Source organism: Empidonax traillii, unplaced genomic scaffold, assembly GCF_003031625.1.
Source record: "Empidonax traillii isolate 1590-97213 ecotype Southwest subspecies unplaced genomic scaffold, ASM303162v1 scaffold41:size1892772, whole genome shotgun sequence".
NCBI lineage: Eukaryota > Metazoa > Chordata > Aves > Passeriformes > Tyrannidae > Empidonax > Empidonax traillii.
In genome coordinates this window covers 490,586-508,607 of record NW_020955234.1, presented here as the reverse complement: position 1 = coordinate 508,607, position 18,022 = coordinate 490,586, and the positions used below count along the sequence as shown (strand labels likewise).

The following is an 18,022-nucleotide window of genomic DNA, read 5'->3' as shown; positions in this document are numbered from 1 at the left end:
AAAAAAAAAAAAAAAAAAAAACAAAAAAAAACCAAAAAACACACAAACAAACAAACAAAACAAAACAAACAACCAAAACCCCCAAAGTTTTACTTTTTTACTACATGAGTAAAACCTCACAAATGTGTGAAAGACCTATGGCAAATATTCACATTTTATGAATGAGTTTAGTGAACAATGAGCTTGGAGAAAGGAAGAAAAATTCATAGTACTCAGTGACTGACAGATGTCACTTAATTTTAATTATTGATGACAGTGTTTCAGACTATGCTTGTTAAGATAGTGGAGTGTAAAAGCAGAAGACTTTACAGTACCCAGCTATCAAGAGGTCACTGGGAGGTAGTAAGAGAAGTCAAGATTTTAGTAGCACTTTCCAGTAACTGTGTTGATTTCAGTGTTTCTCTTTCCCTCAAGATGTATCTACCACTGATGTAAAAAGTTTCTTCTCAGAATCCATTTCAGCTGGAAACAAGGAGCAAGTAACTGATATCATGCCTATGGCACGGGGTCCAGGTAAGCCACTTCTGTAGCTGGGTGATGCATTATAATTTTTAATTACTGTGTTGCAGTCAAAAATGTCACGCACACCTTCACCACACTTGGTGCTGATGCACAGATCTACCCATGTTGGTAAGATTACAAGGTAGTAGCCATATTCAGATGTCTGTGATGGAGTTTGGATTCTAATTCTTGACCCATTTTTTCCAGTCTTGTCTCCAATTTATACTTGATAGGTATGACACAAATTGATTATTCAAATGTCACAACTTCCTGTGTTTAACTGTGATAATTTAACCATGTATATAATACAATTTCTTGGTTTAATGCATAGTACTTAACTTATTTTCCTCGTTAAAACATCTTCTACTGACTTTAATTACACTCATGAGAATGGAGAAGTCAAAAAACATATTGGTCACCTGAGGCCTCAGGTGAAAAGAAAAGGTGTCATGGTTCAGGGAATCACCCTCTAGTGACTTCAAAACTTCTTACTCCTGATGCTTGACTGAAATCCACTGCTCACATCTTACAAATGAAGTGTGGTCCCAAAGTGTTCCGAACTGATTAAATAAAAACCAGGTAGGTGACCAGTATACAAGTAGTTCACCCCTTGACCCTATATTCTTGGTAGATATGTTTGTACATTTATGTTAAGCTGCTCAGGGAGGAAATATCCAACTCACGAAGTAATATGTACATGTGTTTACATTTATATTGTTTGAAATAATGATGTAATACCACAGGTCCTCAGGAACCTCATGTTAATTTCTTACCTACCAAAGCTGGCTTCTGTAAGCCTCTCTTTGCCAGCCCCAGTCCCTTACTGGGCTGAAACAGCTTATGCATGCCTAGGTTTCACAGAATCACTGAATCAATTAGGTTGGAAAAAACCGCTGAGATCATCAAGTCCAACCTGTGACCAAACACCACTGTGTCAATGAGACCATGGCACTGAGTGCCACATCTAGTCTTTCCTTAAACACCTCCAGGGATGGTGATTCCACCTCCTTCGTGGACAGCCTGTTCTAATGTTTAATAACTCTGTGAAGAAATTCTTCCTAATGTCCAACCTAAACCTCCCCTGGTGAGCTAAAGAAGAGAGGCAGATCCCCACCTGGCTACAACGTCCCCTCAGGTAGTTGTAGTAAGTGATAAGATCACCACCTGAGCTTTCTCTTCTCTAGATTAAACACCCTCAGCTGTTCTTCACAACAATCGTTTCATAGACCCTTCACCAGCTTCATTGCCTTTCCCTGGACTCATTCCAGCACCTTCTCCCTCGACGGAGGAGCCCAGAATTGGACACAGTACTTGAGGCGTAGCCTCCCCAGTGCTGAGTACAGGGGAACAATCACTTCCCTGGTCCCACTGGCCACTTTATTTCTGATATAGGCCAGGATGCCTATTGGCCTTTTTGGCCTCCTGGGCACACGCTGGATCATGTTCAACAGCTGTCAATCATCACCCCTAGGTCCTTTCCCTCCGGGCCACTTTCCAGCCACCCTTCCCCGAGCTTGTAACACTGCAGGTGGATGTTGTGGGCCAAAGTGTAGGGCCTGGCACTTGGCCTTGTTGGACCTCACGACATTCAGCCCACATTCAGCCCATCCATCCGTTAGGCCCAGACCTCTCTGCAGAGCCTTCTTGTCCTCCGGCAGATCCACACTTGCCACCCAACCGGGCGCCCTCCGTGAACCTGCTAGAGGCAAAATGGCAAAATTTGCCAACGGCAAAACTCGGGGCACCTCGGGTCAAGCCGACAGCCGAGGCCCAGCGTAGGACACACCCTATCCCTGATACCGCTGCGGACCGAGCTTTTATTTCCCTGCACTACAGGAGTGAACGATGCGCCCCAGTCCCCGGCCGGGAGGGACCCGCAGTCCTCTCCGGGAGGGCAAGAGGGGCGGGACGGCGGACGCGGAGGAGAACTGCGGCCCCGCCCCTCCGCCTCACGGGGCCAATGGGGGCTCGAGGCGGAGAGGCCGCGGCCAATCAGCGGCGGCGGCGGGGCTGCCCGGGAAAATGGCGGCGGTGCCGGCGGTGGCGGGAGGGACGCGGCGGCGCAGCAGCGAGTGCCATGCCCGGTAGCCGGCGCAGGGGGCTCTGCCTCAGGCCCGCCGCCGCCCTGAGGAGGCGCAGCGGCGGCGGCGAGGAGCAGCTCGGCCGGCGGCGGGCGGAGGAGGAGGATGAGGAGGAGGAGGCGGCGGCGGAAGGCGGTGCGGGCCGAGGCCTGCCCGCGGCGGAGGCGGCGTGCGCGCCCCGCGCTGCAGGTACGGCCGAGCCGCGAGGAGGGGCCGGCGTGGTGTGAAACTCCCGTTCGTCCCCAGCCCGTGTGCCCTGGGAAGGGGCTGTTCCTGTCAAGGGCGGTGCGCCCCGGGGGCCTAGAAGGCCCGTGGTGCCCTGGGGGGCACTGGGACGAGCGCTGTCAGCAGGTCGAGGGGGATCGTCCCGCGCCTCTACTCAGCCCTGGTGAGGCACATCTGGAGAGCTGTGTCAAGTTCTGGGCTCCTCAGGACAAGGGAGACATGTAGCTCCTGGAGCAAGTCCAGCAGAAGGGGCACCAAGTTGATCAAAGCTCTGGAACATCTCTCTCATAAGGGAGTTGGACCTGTTCAGCCTTGAGACCACTGAGAAGGGACCTTATTAAAGTGTATAGATATCTGAAGCGGAGGTGTTAAGAGAATCGTCCAGTCCCTGCTTGGTGGTCACAAGCAATAGGACAAGAGGCGACAGACAGAAACTGATGCACAGGAAGTACCACCTGAACATGAAGACAAACTTCTTTGCTGTGCGGATGATAGAGCACTGAACAGGTTGCCCAGAGAGGTTGTGGAGTGTCCTGCACTGGAGATACTCCAGAACCATCTGGATGCAATCCTGTGCGATGTGTTCTGGGATGGCCCTGCTTGAGCAGAGAGGTTGGACCAGCTGACCTACTGTGGTCCCTTCCAGCCTGTTCCATTCTATGATTCTGTCATTTCCGTGGCACTGAGACACTGAGAAGTAACTGAGGACATTGATCTACTCTAGGAGAGGATAAAACCTGGCCACGCTGTGCAAAACATCTCCTGAGACGCTTCTTGTGTAGTAATCACATCTTTTAAATTATTTCTGTAGGCTTTCACATCTGCAACATCATTTCTGAAGGGCAGGGGTGACCAGCTGAGCTTCACATAGTGTATTCAGTTCACTTACTGATCAGAGGCAGCTGCAAGCAGGTTTTGAATAGGTATATTGCTGCTTCCAACAGTTCTAGCTGGAAAGGCCCAGGGGAGGAAGGATAGACGAAGGCAGGTTATGACACAGATCAGTTTGGAGGCCCAATAAAGTTGTAGCTCAAATCAATCTGGGTGAAAGATCCAAAGCAAGCAAGAATAGAATATATTTTCTCATATTGGTATACATAGTTTTTCTTTTAATGTAAGCTGAAGTCAGTATTCTCTCAAGTAGGAGGATTGACAGTTCCCATCAGATGCTGAGTGTGTAGCTGTCAGGATCATGTTATATCTGTGATGATGTAACTGGCAAGTCTAAGAGTCCTATTCTGCATTAAGTGTCTAGTTGTGAACAATATTCCTGTTGTGAGTAAATAATGCTGATGAGTTTAAACTTTATTGAATTTCCTAAAGGATCCTCTTATGCCTTGTATGTTCTAAGTGATTTGGGCCTTTTATTTGCTGTTTTTTAATAAGTATCCTCTTTCTGTTTACACAGAGTCATGTTTACATAAAACTCCAAAGAGGTCCTTGAGTAGGAAATCCCGAATACCTACTTTCAGTTCTCCTGTTAATGACACTGATACACAGCAAGAAATCTTTTGGGATTCCCATTCACCAATTTCACACAGACTAGGTAAGATCAAAATCCAGGCTTCAGGATACCTGTTTGAGGCATGAAGTGTGAGTGTATACTAAAAGTTATCAAAGGTTTCTTGGAGAAAGACCCCTTTCTCGTATAATGGCTAAGCTGTTTGGTTTTATTTTTATTAAAAACCCATAAATTCTTCAATATAGAGCTGGATCGAGCTCTGATTTTAGCACACAGATTTGAATTGAGATGTACTGCACTTTGTAAATGGTTTGCAATTTTTGAGAAGTTTGTTTGTTTGTTTGTTTATTTGTTTTCATAGGCAGTGGAAAAACCAAACAGTCCACCAGTGGGTGCGCAGTAGAAATTTCGGAAATCGTTAATCGTATTGCTCCTCAGGTAATTGTTACTTTCTAAACCTACTCTCTGCACATCCAGTAACCAAACAGAACAGTGCTTCAGCCTTAGCCTCAGTTTTAGTTACAGTAGTTTCAGGGTAAGAGTTGGGTGTGTAGAAAATTAGTAACATGTTCATAAAACTGGTTTGAATTAAAATGGTAAGTGTAGCATTGACTGGTTGCTCTATGAGTGACAGATACTGTAGAAAAAGATGCATTAAGACAGTGGACTTGCAGCAGCTCCATTTTAGAAAGGTTTACTGTCAGAGTGCAAGTTATTGCCCTTGGTTTTAGGAATACTATTGTGTATTTATCCTTAGTCACTCATCTGTTCAGAGGTAAGAGTTTTTCACATACTGGATTTACCTGACATTAGTTTTTAAGCATTTTGAATGGTCCTGACTGACTGCTGAAGTACAACAATAGGATTGGGATGAGATAGATGGTCTACAATAATATAAACATAGTAACCTTGCTTTGCTACTTTAAATTAATTTGCCTTTTCACCCTAAGATCTCTGCCCTTTCCCTCTTGCCCTGAACCTGATGTCCACAGCCTAGAAAGTGAAAATAAAAGTGTTTGCTTATTGTTGCATTTTAAGTGCAAGAAGAGAACATGTAATTCCTAAAACAGATGTATAATATTTGGCTTGCAAAACATGCCAGCTTATTTGACAGGCCTATTTAAATTGTATTCACTGTTTGGCATATTTGTGAGACATTATACTTAAGAAGTGGGAAACCATTGGTAAGGGATGCCAGTGCCTTCCCTGTAAATGGTTACAGCCATGCCATAAAAGTAAATAATATCAGGGTTTGCAGCTATCTGTTGCTCATGTTCTTTTTTGCTTAAACAAAAATAAATTGGAAAAAAAAATTTACGAAGAATAAGAAAACCTGCCCCAAAGTACCCCAGTAGTTAGTAAAGTTCAAATTTATTTTTCTGGCTTGCATGCAGTGATTTCCCACATCCTATTGCTCTGCTGCTCTAGGCAATTTACCACTGCACTGTTGTATCTCTTATACTTCAGAATTCAAAATCGAACCTGAACTTTGAGGTTCTAAACCAACTTTGTTTAGTTTCTAAACTTCACTTGCTTCAGTTTGAAGGCTTTTTGTGTAAATGGGTTGTAATGGAAGAAGTCATAATTTTTTTTCTGGTAGCATACAGAATGTGATTTCTTTTAAGTTCTCTCATCTGTTAATGCTGCTTTAAGTGGATAAAGTCAGTGCCTCTCAGGCAGCTCTTTGGTTTTATATACTGAAGTAAACTAGATCACGGCTTGTAACGTGAATATTGCAGAATATGTGTAAATGGAGTATTAGATTTGAGCACCAAAGTAAAAATCAGTTATTTAATTGAAGTTCCTGTTTTAAAGCAATGTAATAGAAGTTTAATCTCAGTTGACTTTTATTGTTTTAGCTTCTGTCTGAGGCTTTCAACAAGTTTCAGATGTTTACTTGGTTTAGCAACTTTAACTCACGCAAGGTGTATGTCTAGTCCAGTCTTTATCTGATATCAAATTTCTAAGCATTGTAAATCATATTGTTCAGGATGAAAAATCAACCTGTAGTGAAGGCTCCATTTTAGGAACATGGATTGGTGAGGATGCTATTCCCTATACACCTGGAGTAGTAAAAGTGCGATCTAGGACGAAGTTAAGTTGTACAAGGTGAGTTACAGTTTTTTCTTGCCCATCATAGCTGGGCTTTCATGAAAAAAGATTTGTGGTCTTTTATATATAGTGAACCATGTAATTGTGCATTAGCATATAGAATGCTTTGGTCTTGTTATCTCTTCTTAATGGGATATTTCTATCAAAACAATTGCATGTTGACTGCACCTTGTGGGATTCAGTTATTTTCTCTGTAGTTGTTAAACTAGAGAATGAAAAGTTCACATGGTCACGTTATTGAGCTTGGCTAAAGTCTCTCAGTAGCTCTGACTTTCTTTTCTGTTTTTGTTTGTTTGTTTTGTTTTGTGTTTGTTTGTTTGTTTGTTTGTTTTAAATCCAGGGATCTTAAGATAACAATTCCCGAAGAGGAACTCATGAAATTGGCTAAGGAATTTGATAAAAACCTAGTAGAGCTAGATGCTGTTCAGGAACAGGAGAAGCTTGGTCACAACTTCATCCAGAGCACCTCAGAGCCTTTGAATAATTTTAAAGATGAAGTAAACATGAAGAACCAGAAGCCACTCTTTGGTGAAGGTTCTGAAACAGATACTGCCCTGTCCCTGAAACCGGTTGGACACAGCACTGGCATTCCTGCTGCAGGACCCTGTCGATCCAGCAGTCAAAAGTCTGTAGACCTTGAGTCTGAAATAGCCCTTCATGCTCTTTTTGACTGTTCTACCCAGAAGTGTAGTGGGCAGCTGAGCCAAGGACTGTCAGATATTTCTTTAAATAACAGTTTTCATAAAAATAAAAGTACCTTGGATGAGGAGCAGCTTCCTGAGGAAACTGAAGATGTGCAAGGTGGTAATTCAGAGGCACATCAAAAAGATGCGGTGGGGAGTGTGAACCAGACTGTACCAAAACCTGATATGACAAAAAAAAATCCTCCTTCTTTGAAGACGCAATTGGTGGCCTCCACTAAGCTGGCTGAAGTAGTTAATGATGACTTTGATGACTGGGATACAGATTTTTTGGCAGATGACTCTTTTGTGATGCAAATAACCCAAAATCCTGAATTGATAAGTGCCGAGGAACCACCACCAATTCCTGCAAATCCACCTGGGTATGATTTCAGTGATGCAAGCAGAACAAAGCAGAGAAGTAGTGGCAATTTGGTAACTTGTTTGGGGAGTGTAAACAAATCTAACAGTTTGCAGTATTCACCTTTGAAACATTCTAGTAAAAACACACAAAATGTTGTAAAATCTCTGTCTTTACAAAAGCCATGTAAGGCAGAAAACTCAGAGACCACATCCTTGCATGGCAAATGTGATGTTAAGCCAGATAAAATAAATTCTATTTGGAAAAGTGCCCAAATCAGTGATTTGAAATGTATTCCTGTTCCAATGCAATCTGAAGTGAAGAATGGACATGAAACTCCTCAGCCTAAAAGTGACCCTCTTTTTCCTTCAAGATCTAATTCTCATAGACAACGGACAGAAAAACCTGGAAATAGCATTCATGCTGTTTCCTGTCAATCATCCAGTGTTTCTACCAATATGAAAGCTAATGATCTACCTAAAGTGGTTGAAATACCAAAGAAATGTCCCATGCCATTTGATGAATGGAACGAACCAAAATTCTCTGATGAGATATTAGACATGTTTTGTGGATCCGATAGTCTTTGGGATGCAAACTTTGAGGATGATGAATTGTTGTATCAGGTGTGTGATGATATAGAAAAGCAGACCCAGAGCCAAGATGTTAAACAAGGAAATGAAAGAACTAAAACTATACAAGGAACCAGTGGTAATTCCAAATCAAATGCTGGTAAGAGCTTCCCAGCATCTAAACAAGGACTACCTGATCGCCTCTTGGCACAAAAAACAAATGCAAAACAGGAAGCTGTCTCTCTAAATGATTCCTGTAGGAATTCATCGAAGGTTGTACGTGGGCTGGCCACAACAGGTCATGCAGTAAACTGTAAGACCATCTCAGGTCCTTCTACAGAGAGCAAATACACACTGAGTAAAAACTGTCATCAGGATGCTTCTGAAGATACTACAAAGACTGTTCTGGGAAAATGGTACAGGTCAAATTCTGTGCCAGCAGGAGACACTGCTTCTGAAGTAAGTCCTGTTGATGCAGTAAACATTTTTAGCAGCAAAACATTAAACAACCCAGATGTCTTGTATAATATGGGAAAGATAACAAATAGCACTTCTAGTAACAAAACATCACTTGTGCCTTCAAAGTTTAAATTCCGAAAGATTAACAATTCTACGGGTGGTCTTCAGGTAGGGTGTGAAAATCTAGGGAATCATTCTGGCATTGGAATTACTCTGCAGGGTTTGGAAGGAAGCAAGAATCAGGTGAACATGACTTTGCACAGCAAACTTGACAACAAGAAATCACCTTTCAAGAGGCACTTTTCAGAGTCTTTTGCGCAGCCTTCATCAGGTATTTGTCTTTATCGTGTCATTCTCAGACTTACCATTTGTTTCCTTACTGTAGTCAGAATGTCAGGTTCATACTGTGTTGCAGCTTACAACAGGCTTCAATCTTCATCCATTCGTTTAGGTGTTAGCAAATGTTCCAGCAAGAATTTGGAGGTTATTTTCTCCAAAATAAAAATTGTTCTGACATGTATCTTGAATTCCTGCCCGTTTTCATTCCACTTCTCTAAATGCTTCACACCCTCTCTCCGCAGACACTCAGATTCACTAGGCTCAAGTGCAGGCCGATGCAGTGTTCTTAAGTTGTTACTTAAAAATATTGTTATTTTCATACACAGTAAAACCCCAGTTAATGGTGGGGCAGGGAGAGAAGGCACCAGGTGATTTGAAGTGCCAGGTTTTTTATATTATTGTACACCTGGAATTTGGAACCTCAAATTACTTTGCACTTTTCAAACCTCAGCCTGTATTGTTGTTCTGTGGATGAAACTGCCAGTGAAATGTTCTTGTCTTATCAGTCTAAACACTGACATTTCCTTTTCATCCAGAGGGGATATCAGGCGCTTCTTCATCATCAAGCGACAGTCAGGAATATTCCGTGCACTGGGCTTGCTTGCTAGGGAAATGTAGAACTGCTCAGGTTCCAGTCAGGCCTATTTTCACTTGATCTCACAGCTTGGCAAAGTTTTAATCAGTATTAATTTTGATAAAACATGCCTTTTAGAGTGTCCTGTGTCAACCCTCGTTTTCAGGAAACATTGTTACAAAAACAATGAAACAATTAATTCCTGCAAACTATCAGCCAGTTTTATCAATGAATCAGTGTTTTATTTGTGTTTTTTCCCCAGCAAAGAAGCAGATAAATGGAAAATAGCAATTTTGGATGTTAAGAGGGAAAGGAGAAGGGAGGTAACCAGTTATTCTGTGGAATGTTCTAGAGAATAAAGGAATGAAAATAATAGCATAGCTTTTCTTTACAGATAAAACCCAACTGTCTTCATCTTAAATTTTGAGTGAAAGGACATTGCTGTAACAAAAAGATGGATGTTATGTAATCCTTTCAAAAACGATGTTTAATTTTTAATGGTTTATTTAGCTGGTTTGAACACTTATTAAAAATACATTAATTGGAAATTGGTGTATAAAAACAGTAAAATTATTGATATATGCAGGGAGGGTTCCTGTTGGTTCCGATTAGGTCAGGATTTTATAGCATGGGAATTTATAGTTCTGTAACACAACATATAAAATGCTGTGCTCAGCTATCATGTTCTTGTCTTCTTTGCCAATTTTTATTGCTACTTTTGACCTTTTTTCAACCTTCCTTGTTTTATTTGTGTGACACCTGTACTGTATCTGACCCCTGTGTCTATACCATCTCCATGCCCATATCTCTGCCTAACTCACTAAATTGTGGAGCCCTTTTCACTCTGATATAGCCTTAATTTTCTTAACCCATCACCATCTCCTATGTTGACTCCTGATGTCATAAGGTTCACTTGAAGGGCAGCCAAGTAAAATTTCCTTGAAGCAAATGTCTGCGTCCCAGTGTTTTCATTGGGAGGTAGTAATCAGTAGCACTACAAAGGTCATGCATTTTATCCCCCTTCCTGCCTTGGGGACAGGATAGATGAGCCATTTTTAACGTTGGTGCCCGGAATGTCAGAATAGTGTGCTCCTGCCATAGATCTTCAAACACTGAAAATAGCTAAGTTAAAATACATATTGAACAAACCTGAAGGCTCCTAATACGTGTTTTCTATTTACAGTGTCTGTGGTGGAACAAAAAAATAGAAAATGCTCTCAAGAAGAGATTGAGAGGAAAAAACAAGAAGCTCTTGCACGAAGAAAATCCAGAACACAGGCATTCTTTAAAGATGCTTGAATTTGGAGTTTATTTTTTCTGTGGAGTAAGTTTGTGGGAGGGAAATACTGTAATGCTGGAAGACACCTTTTAAACTCCATTCACATCCACTGATGGCATTTTTTTTTGTTTGTTTCTCAATGTGAAAAAGTCTGGACCTGAACCATAACTAATACTCTGGTGGTATTTAGTCCTAATTAAAAACTATAAATTGTAAATGTGTAGTCCCAAACTACCTTCATCGAGATGACGATTATGTTGAGTTCACATACTGTTACATGTTGAAATTGCATAGTCTGAAAATCATGAGAGCATGAAAGCATTGGTATACACACATAATGAAGGTGTCAAAAACAGACTGTATGTTTTGGCTGTGTTACTGCAAGTATCCTGATCTTTAAGAAGACTCCCAAGTGCACACAGACTAAAAAATACAAAATAAAGTTTGCTCTCAGGTAGAAGACAATTTTTAAGTTTTGGTTGAAATAAAGTACAATCTAGGAAACAGACAACAATTGGAAAACTAATGGAAATGAACAGGCTTTGGAAAGCTCAGTTTGTCTCTGTTACCTGAGGTAAGAATTGTACACAGAGAAGGAAAAATTTAATATAAAAGTTTCATAAGGTGTAAAAGCATCCTGCAAAGGACATGTTGTATTTTTTTTAAATTCCCTTCATAAAGAGCTGGAAATACCCTGACAGAATTGGAACACCTTTTTCTAAACACAGGCTAATTAAAAAAGGTAGCCTGTGTCATTTTACCAAACCATGAGCAATTATAATACACCAGGTGAGATCTCAACAAATCTGCATCAGTTTAGCCTTATGGGTTGTACATATTTTCAGACTAAAGGCTGTTGAAACATAAAAATGCAATGTCATGTCAGCTTAACAGGGACTGATAGAATTTTTGATGTGATAGATGGGTGTACAGATCAAACTGCAAAAACTGCCTCTGGGTAAGCTGCAAGATATTTTTCAACTGAGAAATGCTTATATGTAAACATGTGACACTATGAAAAGTGACTGTAATTTTTCTTTGTAAATAAATAACTGTAAAATGTACCAAAGGTTGGAGGAAGCTTTTGGTTTCTGTAGCATGTGCCATTTTTGTAACTCTTAAAAATGTAAGTATTGTATATTTGTAAGTCATCATTAAACTTTTTTTTTACATTTTTCTAATCTGTTCTGGAAAGTACTATACTACAGAAACTGGTAAAAGGGAGTGAAATGGGAATGCCATATGAACTTTACTTGAGTGTCCTCACTTGGTAATTTCCCTAACTATTCCATGCCCCAGTTTTCTACTTATACTGGCGACAAAGTGATTCCTTTGATTTATTTAACTTAAAAATCCTTTCTGGAGGAACTAGTTCAGCACACAACTGTTTATTATTTGTCTGTATGACAAATAAATGTAAACCCCAAACGGAGCCTATTGCAAAAATTTTATCCTGAAAATGTAGTTTGCTCTGTGTAGCTGAGGGATATGCTTCTCTTCGTGATGTTCTAGGAGAATCTGAACTATCAGGTAACTTGCCAGATGCACTATTAGCCAAGAAAATGGCAATGAGAAGAGGCTTCTAGTATCAGTATTTAATATGAGAGTTATAAAACTGTCTTTTAAGGTACTGATGCACAAGAATGTCAAATGTTATTGAGAAAGATAAAAATGGGGCTTTTGCTAGGACAGCGTTCAGCTTAGCAGGATATCCCTCCCCAGGATATTTCTCTAGGAATAATTTTGTAAAGAACTCAGGATGATTTTTCTTTTCAGGGTAATTTGGCTAATTATGACTGGAGAAGATGAGCTAACTAGAAGGAACTGTTGTAGGTGTTGGAGAGTCTTTTTTTAGCAAGAGAGTTCAATGTATAACAAGGCAAATGCTCTTTCCATAAGGGGTGTGGAAAGGACCCTTTGCAAATTTTCCCACTGGAGGAAGACACAAATTTTAACCAATTACTGTCACTTCTTACTAACCCAAGTACCTCCTGTGTGCTGCTTAACCATATTTAAAGACTCTCTTTGCTGATCAGCATGAAACATACATTTTGTCAGCGAGGCAAATGCATCCATTCCCCTGCCTTATTAATCTAATCACGACAGAGGAACTTTGTTCTTTATTTTACTTTTTATAAGTACCTATTTTCAGCATAGGTATTAGACTTCAAAGGCCCGTAATTTTGCTTTTATTAAACATTACTTTCCCAATAGAAATCACGAGTTCTTGGGAGCATACTGTCTTACCTCATGGTGAGACAGACCACCAAGGTATTTTTTGGTCACAGCCTGACTATCCCCAAATGCCCTAGCATACCATCTCTCAGTTTACAAGCTGAATAGAATTACCTTTTGTGACTTGACTTGCTCCCTCTCCTCACCGCTGAGAAAGGAAGTTGAGTAGCAGCTTTACCACCCTACAGATTTTACGGGTTATTCTCAGCATCCCTCGTGCTTCCTGGTGAGTTCCTGATGACCAACTGATACGCCTCAATCATGCAGTCCTTTGTCTGACTGCTTGCAGTAGACAACAGATCTTCAATAGGAAAGAATCTGCATAATTTTAATTAATTAATACATGTGTACGCTTAAGAAGTTTAGTATTTCAATAGCTGACATTTCACTGTGAAGCCAAATCTTCCTCCAGGCAAAAAAGACCTATCCAAATAGTAACAACAATCTTAAATACACTCTAAATTAAATTATGACTGTCATGTTTCATTATAAATTAATTTATGACTGTTTGCTTAAGCACTAATCTTCTTTTCATTCAGAGCATAGCAGTTTTTTACGTGAGCAATCAGTGAGCTTAAATGTAAATGGAATTCCTGTATGTCCTCATACCAAAGTAAAGTATAATTTTTATTCCACAGATATTGATGGATTTCACAAATGATGTTGCTCACTAAAATCTGAGTGTTTCTTGAGTAAAAACTGTGGTGGATTTTTTTTTTTCTTTTAGGAAAGGCAGATGAGATCAGAATCTGTTCATCTTTATTCTCCTTATCTGTATCTAAAATTCAGTGTTGTGGAATATACACACACATTCATGCCCTTCCTGTTCATGCTGGTGAGGGATCACGTTTAAAGCATTTGAGAAATTTAGTAATACTGGGGGTTTATTGTGTTAGTTGTATCAGATTTTCAGAGAGGCCAGCACCCAGCAGCTCTTCAAATTTTGGCCTATAAGGCACAATTAATCTTGGGGCTGCAGTTCAGGAATAGCAATGTAATCTTATACTATGTGTACCACTTATTACATCTAGACCTTTATACCCAGAGGAATAACATAGATGAATTCATTGATTTTATCTTTTTAAGCCTAAAAAGAGCTACAATTTTTCAGGAAAGAATAGCTGGAAGCAACAGATAGTGACCTAAATAGTAGAATTCCAAAGATAAAATAGGAGAAAATGAACACAAATGCTTCATTGTTTGAAAGCTGTATTGTCTGCAGCACACTCCAGTGAATCCAGTGTTTGTGGAAGAGGCCAAGGCAGATATAATCTGTGGAGCTAAAAATGACAGCCTGAGTAAGTAGCCATCAGAGATGAAGCCAGGGAAGACTCTGGCAATTGTGCTGTAAATCATAACTGCAATATTTGTTCACAGCTCTGGTTTCTGCACGTACTGGTGGTTCTGTCAGAACAGTCAGAAAAGTCCTGCCTCATAAAACACTTAAGGATATCTAATGCACTGTTCTTATGGAACTAAATATAAATTTTGGTGACTTTTGTCTAGATATAATGTCAGAATGGAGCTGCCAAACCATTAAGGGCCTGATCCTGCTCCTGCAGCAATTTCCTTTAAGCACTAGAGGTAATGGGGGTCACTCAGGTAATTAAAGAATCAAACCCGTGCATTTCATTAATGCAAGTAGTTCTTGTCTTTAGCACATAAATCTAGTAAAACAGTGTGGCATTTAGCAGAAAATAGTATTGTTTATGCACATTTTCAAAGGTTTTTCAGGATAAACGTTGCATTTACACATACCTTTTAAAGGCCACAGTTAACAGCTTTCACCTCAAACAATGTAGTTAACAGAGGTAAAGACTACAGGATTTATAGATTTCCTTTTTAATGATGGTTGTCTGCACTTTGCAGCTTGTCCTCACTAAAGGAAAAATCTGATTCAGGTTTTAACCCTGGAAAATTAGGATCCATGTAGACATGGGAATGAAGCTTTGCATGCCACATTCTCCATGAACAGAAGATGTCCAAATAAAACATTGTATTCCAACTAAGCATAGCAAGTAAGGTTTGGGGTATTATTCAATTTTTTGACTGAGCAGGGTGGGATTTCTTGCATTCCTAAAGCTGAGGGTATGTTGGGATGTTCTGCAGAATCAGGGCTGTGGGGTCAGGTGTCTGAGGATATTTAAGCACCTAAGGAAGTTACTCATGGGGAGCCACACTGGTGATTCAGAGTAGTGTGATAAACAGTTTGATTAACAGTTGGTTTTAAATATACCATTGGATACTTAGCTGCACCTTTGGGTGTTAGAGACCTGCAGAAAGCTGAATATGTATGGATATAATGAGAGATAAAAAAAAAAATGTGTTCTCCAAGGCTTGCATAACAGTTTGGAAACAGCAGATCAAGTGTCAACACTTTCTTTTCCAATAATGACTTGAAAGGGACTTTAAAAAAAAATTAAAAATTAGCTCTTATGTTCTGCAGCAAAGGCCTGAAATATGCTTAGAAATATCACAAATCTGAATTCCTGTCTTGTTGGTTGCTTCTTATAGGCTATACTGTACCTGGATAGGGTCAGATGTTTTAGTGAACTATAATGCTTTAAATGAGGACAACATTAATACTAAAAACTATTCATTTAATTAATTTGAATAGGTGTTAGTAATGAATAAATTACCCTGATTTTTTTTACAATTACAATTACTATTTTACAAATTTTTCTATGTTTTCTATCTCACTGAAATTTCAGCATGCTGACTGGTACTTGTGACTTCAATGTATACCACTCAACACAAGTGACAGTCAAAACAGCAAAGACCTCATTTTCCAAAGTACAATTCCAAAAGATCTCAAAATATTTTCTCCTTGTTTGTGAGGCCAGATTGCCAAGCAAGAGTAAGAGAGGGGAAAAAAAGCTGTGGTTGTTCATGGGCTGTGAGTGAAATCTCACAGACACATTTTCTGTACCATTTTCCTCTGGGTCCCAAAGGCCATCCTAGGTTCTTCACAGAAACCTTCTATCCAAATTTTATAATGGCTTTCTTTGAAACTCCTCAGGGCTCTTGTCTTCTCCATCCCTTGGTAACTCAGTGTCTGATGTGGTCTTTTAAGTGTACTCTGTACATCTAACTAGGAATCTTTTCCTATTAAGGCTTCCACAACAACAGACTTCTGCTCCTTTATGGGAGATCGAAGCTATCTACAGTTTCAAACTTACATTTATTTTTAGCTAGATTTGTAACTCAGATATTTTCTAATGCATAAGTCATCCACCCCGACATTTCAGGATCCCAAGTCTGATGGGCTAAAACTGTACAATCTGTAATCTCTAGATGTGGAGGAGAGGAGTATTTGGACTGTGTCTAAAGGATGCATGTGGAGTGAGTGGAAACAGCAAGTTCATGTTATACAGAAATCTACGGATATGAAATGTTTTAAGGGTTCCCCATCACTGATGAAAAATTTGTAGAGATATATAACACATTAAAAAGAGTCTGACCAAGGGACAGTTCTTTAATAGATAACCAGAGAGATATGAAGAAAACTTGGAGGGCAGCCTGTGGAAAGAGTTATGGAGGTGAATGGAAAGAAATTTGAAGATGGTTTAAGATAATGTCAATCAGCGTAGACCAGATAAAGACAGACCCTTTTTCATTTTCTTAAAAAGTTTGAGGCACCTAAAAAATCTACATAAAACACCTGTTAGTTATAAAACTGTCAAGCAAGCATACATTTGGGAAATGAAGGGATTCAAGCGTTCATACAAGGGAGAGAGAGATTCTTGGAAGACATGTCGGGTATATTTGTCATCTCTGCAATTTGCCTGTCTGCGTTCCAGAAAAAACAAAAGTAGTTTTGTGAGCACTGAAAGTAATCAAGGCTGATTTCATACAGACTAATTAATGGAGGTACTAAAAGATGCGAGTTCAAATTGAGGCTTTTTCAGTTGAGTCCAGAATCCAGCATGGATTCTTCAGTAAGAATGGTTGTAGAACTCCACCTGAGTTCTTCAGCAGATACAAGGATTTTTTGAGACTTCCTCCTCCATCATCACATTCAATTTCATCAAACTTTCAAAATAATACCATTATTTTTTAGACTCCCTGAAGAGCTGACCCTTTTCTCACCCAGTCTACTCAGTGAAATTTCTCCATCCTTTTCATTTGATGGTAGTGTTGTGCCCATGATGGCTGGAGCACCTATGAGAAATGATCACTTCCATCCTCCAAATTTGTCTAATTCTTGTTATTCACAGGCAACCTTTCAATTAATTAATAATGAATTTGATGTTATTTCTGATCTAGAAATGAGAGAAGATGGGAGAGGGCCGGGGACTTTAATTCCTTTCATTCTCACCTGGAGAAGTCCTGTGCTTTTCTCCATGTTGTTTTCAATCTTACTGCTGATAGAAGCCACTGCCAGGCTGCTTGGTCACAGCAGCTGAAACCACCAGTCCTGCCGTGTTTTATATACATGTACATGTTTTAATTAATTTTCTATACAAGAATATTTATCAGCTAAAATCAAGAAGTAAATCTATTTTAAAATGAAGGTAGCTCCAATATTTACTGCAACTTAATGACAACTTTAGACAAGAATTTAATTACACCAAGTCAGCACACCATATATATTGTAAGGATGTACCATGGGACTTATTTTAAAGTGTAATTTAGAGTATACGTTTTAGATTGCCCCTCAATATGAACTTAAATCAAAATATTTTCACTGATGGAGCACATTCTTCAAAACTGATTACAAGAGTAGCCACAGCACTAATGGAGGCTTACTATAATTTTAAGTGTTATGGTATAAATGACTTGCAAGAACACTCTTGGGAAGTTGTACTGTAATTTAATATCTTTAAAGCTAAAAAATTCCAGGGAAATATTTTTTCAAGGGGACCTACTGTTCCCCCTTAGTGTTACCTAGAAATGCATCTTTCTGTGGGGCAGTTTTGTAATCCTTGCAATTCACGTGCCATGTCCAGAAAACACATTGAAATGTCATGCTCTGCTTTGCAGAACCAGCTTCCCCTGAGGAGTGGACAACTGATGAAGACTCATAAGACTGAGCTTTTCCTTCCTCCTGCTCATTGTTGGCTTTGTGCATGCTGGAGATTTACAAAGGCCAGTAATGGTTTCCTTGCCCTATTTTTTTTTGCTGATAGCACTCATGGTGTTGAG

At 39.9% G+C, this 18,022-nt stretch overlaps 1 protein-coding gene across 3 annotated transcripts; it reads left to right on the top strand.

Moving 5' to 3' along the window:
* The first annotated feature begins 2,554 nt into the window (after window positions 1-2,554).
* ETAA1 (ETAA1, ATR kinase activator) lies at window positions 2,555-11,823 on the top strand. 3 transcript variants are annotated; one of them, XM_027878412.1, is made up of 7 exons: window positions 2,555-2,771; window positions 4,216-4,353; window positions 4,631-4,707; window positions 6,260-6,378; window positions 6,722-8,450; window positions 8,670-8,781; window positions 10,547-11,823. In XM_027878412.1, the coding sequence occupies exons 1-7, from the start codon at window positions 2,579-2,581 to the stop codon at window positions 10,660-10,662; spliced, it is 2,484 nt and encodes an 827-aa protein (XP_027734213.1). In that variant the 5' UTR covers window positions 2,555-2,578; the 3' UTR covers window positions 10,663-11,823. The 3 variants fall into 3 exon arrangements, with proteins under 3 accessions (XP_027734213.1, XP_027734214.1, XP_027734212.1); XM_027878413.1 differs by lacking the exon at window positions 8,670-8,781; XM_027878411.1 differs by having other exon boundaries at window positions 6,722-8,781.
* Window positions 11,824-18,022: the final 6,199 nt, after the last annotated feature.

Coding starts and splice junctions, on each gene's coding strand:
- ETAA1 (XM_027878411.1), top strand. CDS start 2,579: ATGCCCGGTAGCCGGCGCAGGGGGCTCTGCCTCAGGCCCGCCGCCGCC. Junction 4,354..4,630: donor ACCAATTTCACACAGACTAG/GTAAGATCAAAA, acceptor TTGTTTTCATAG/GCAGTGGAAAAACCAAACAG. Junction 8,782..10,546: donor TTTTGCGCAGCCTTCATCAG/GTATTTGTCTTT, acceptor TTCTATTTACAG/TGTCTGTGGTGGAACAAAAA.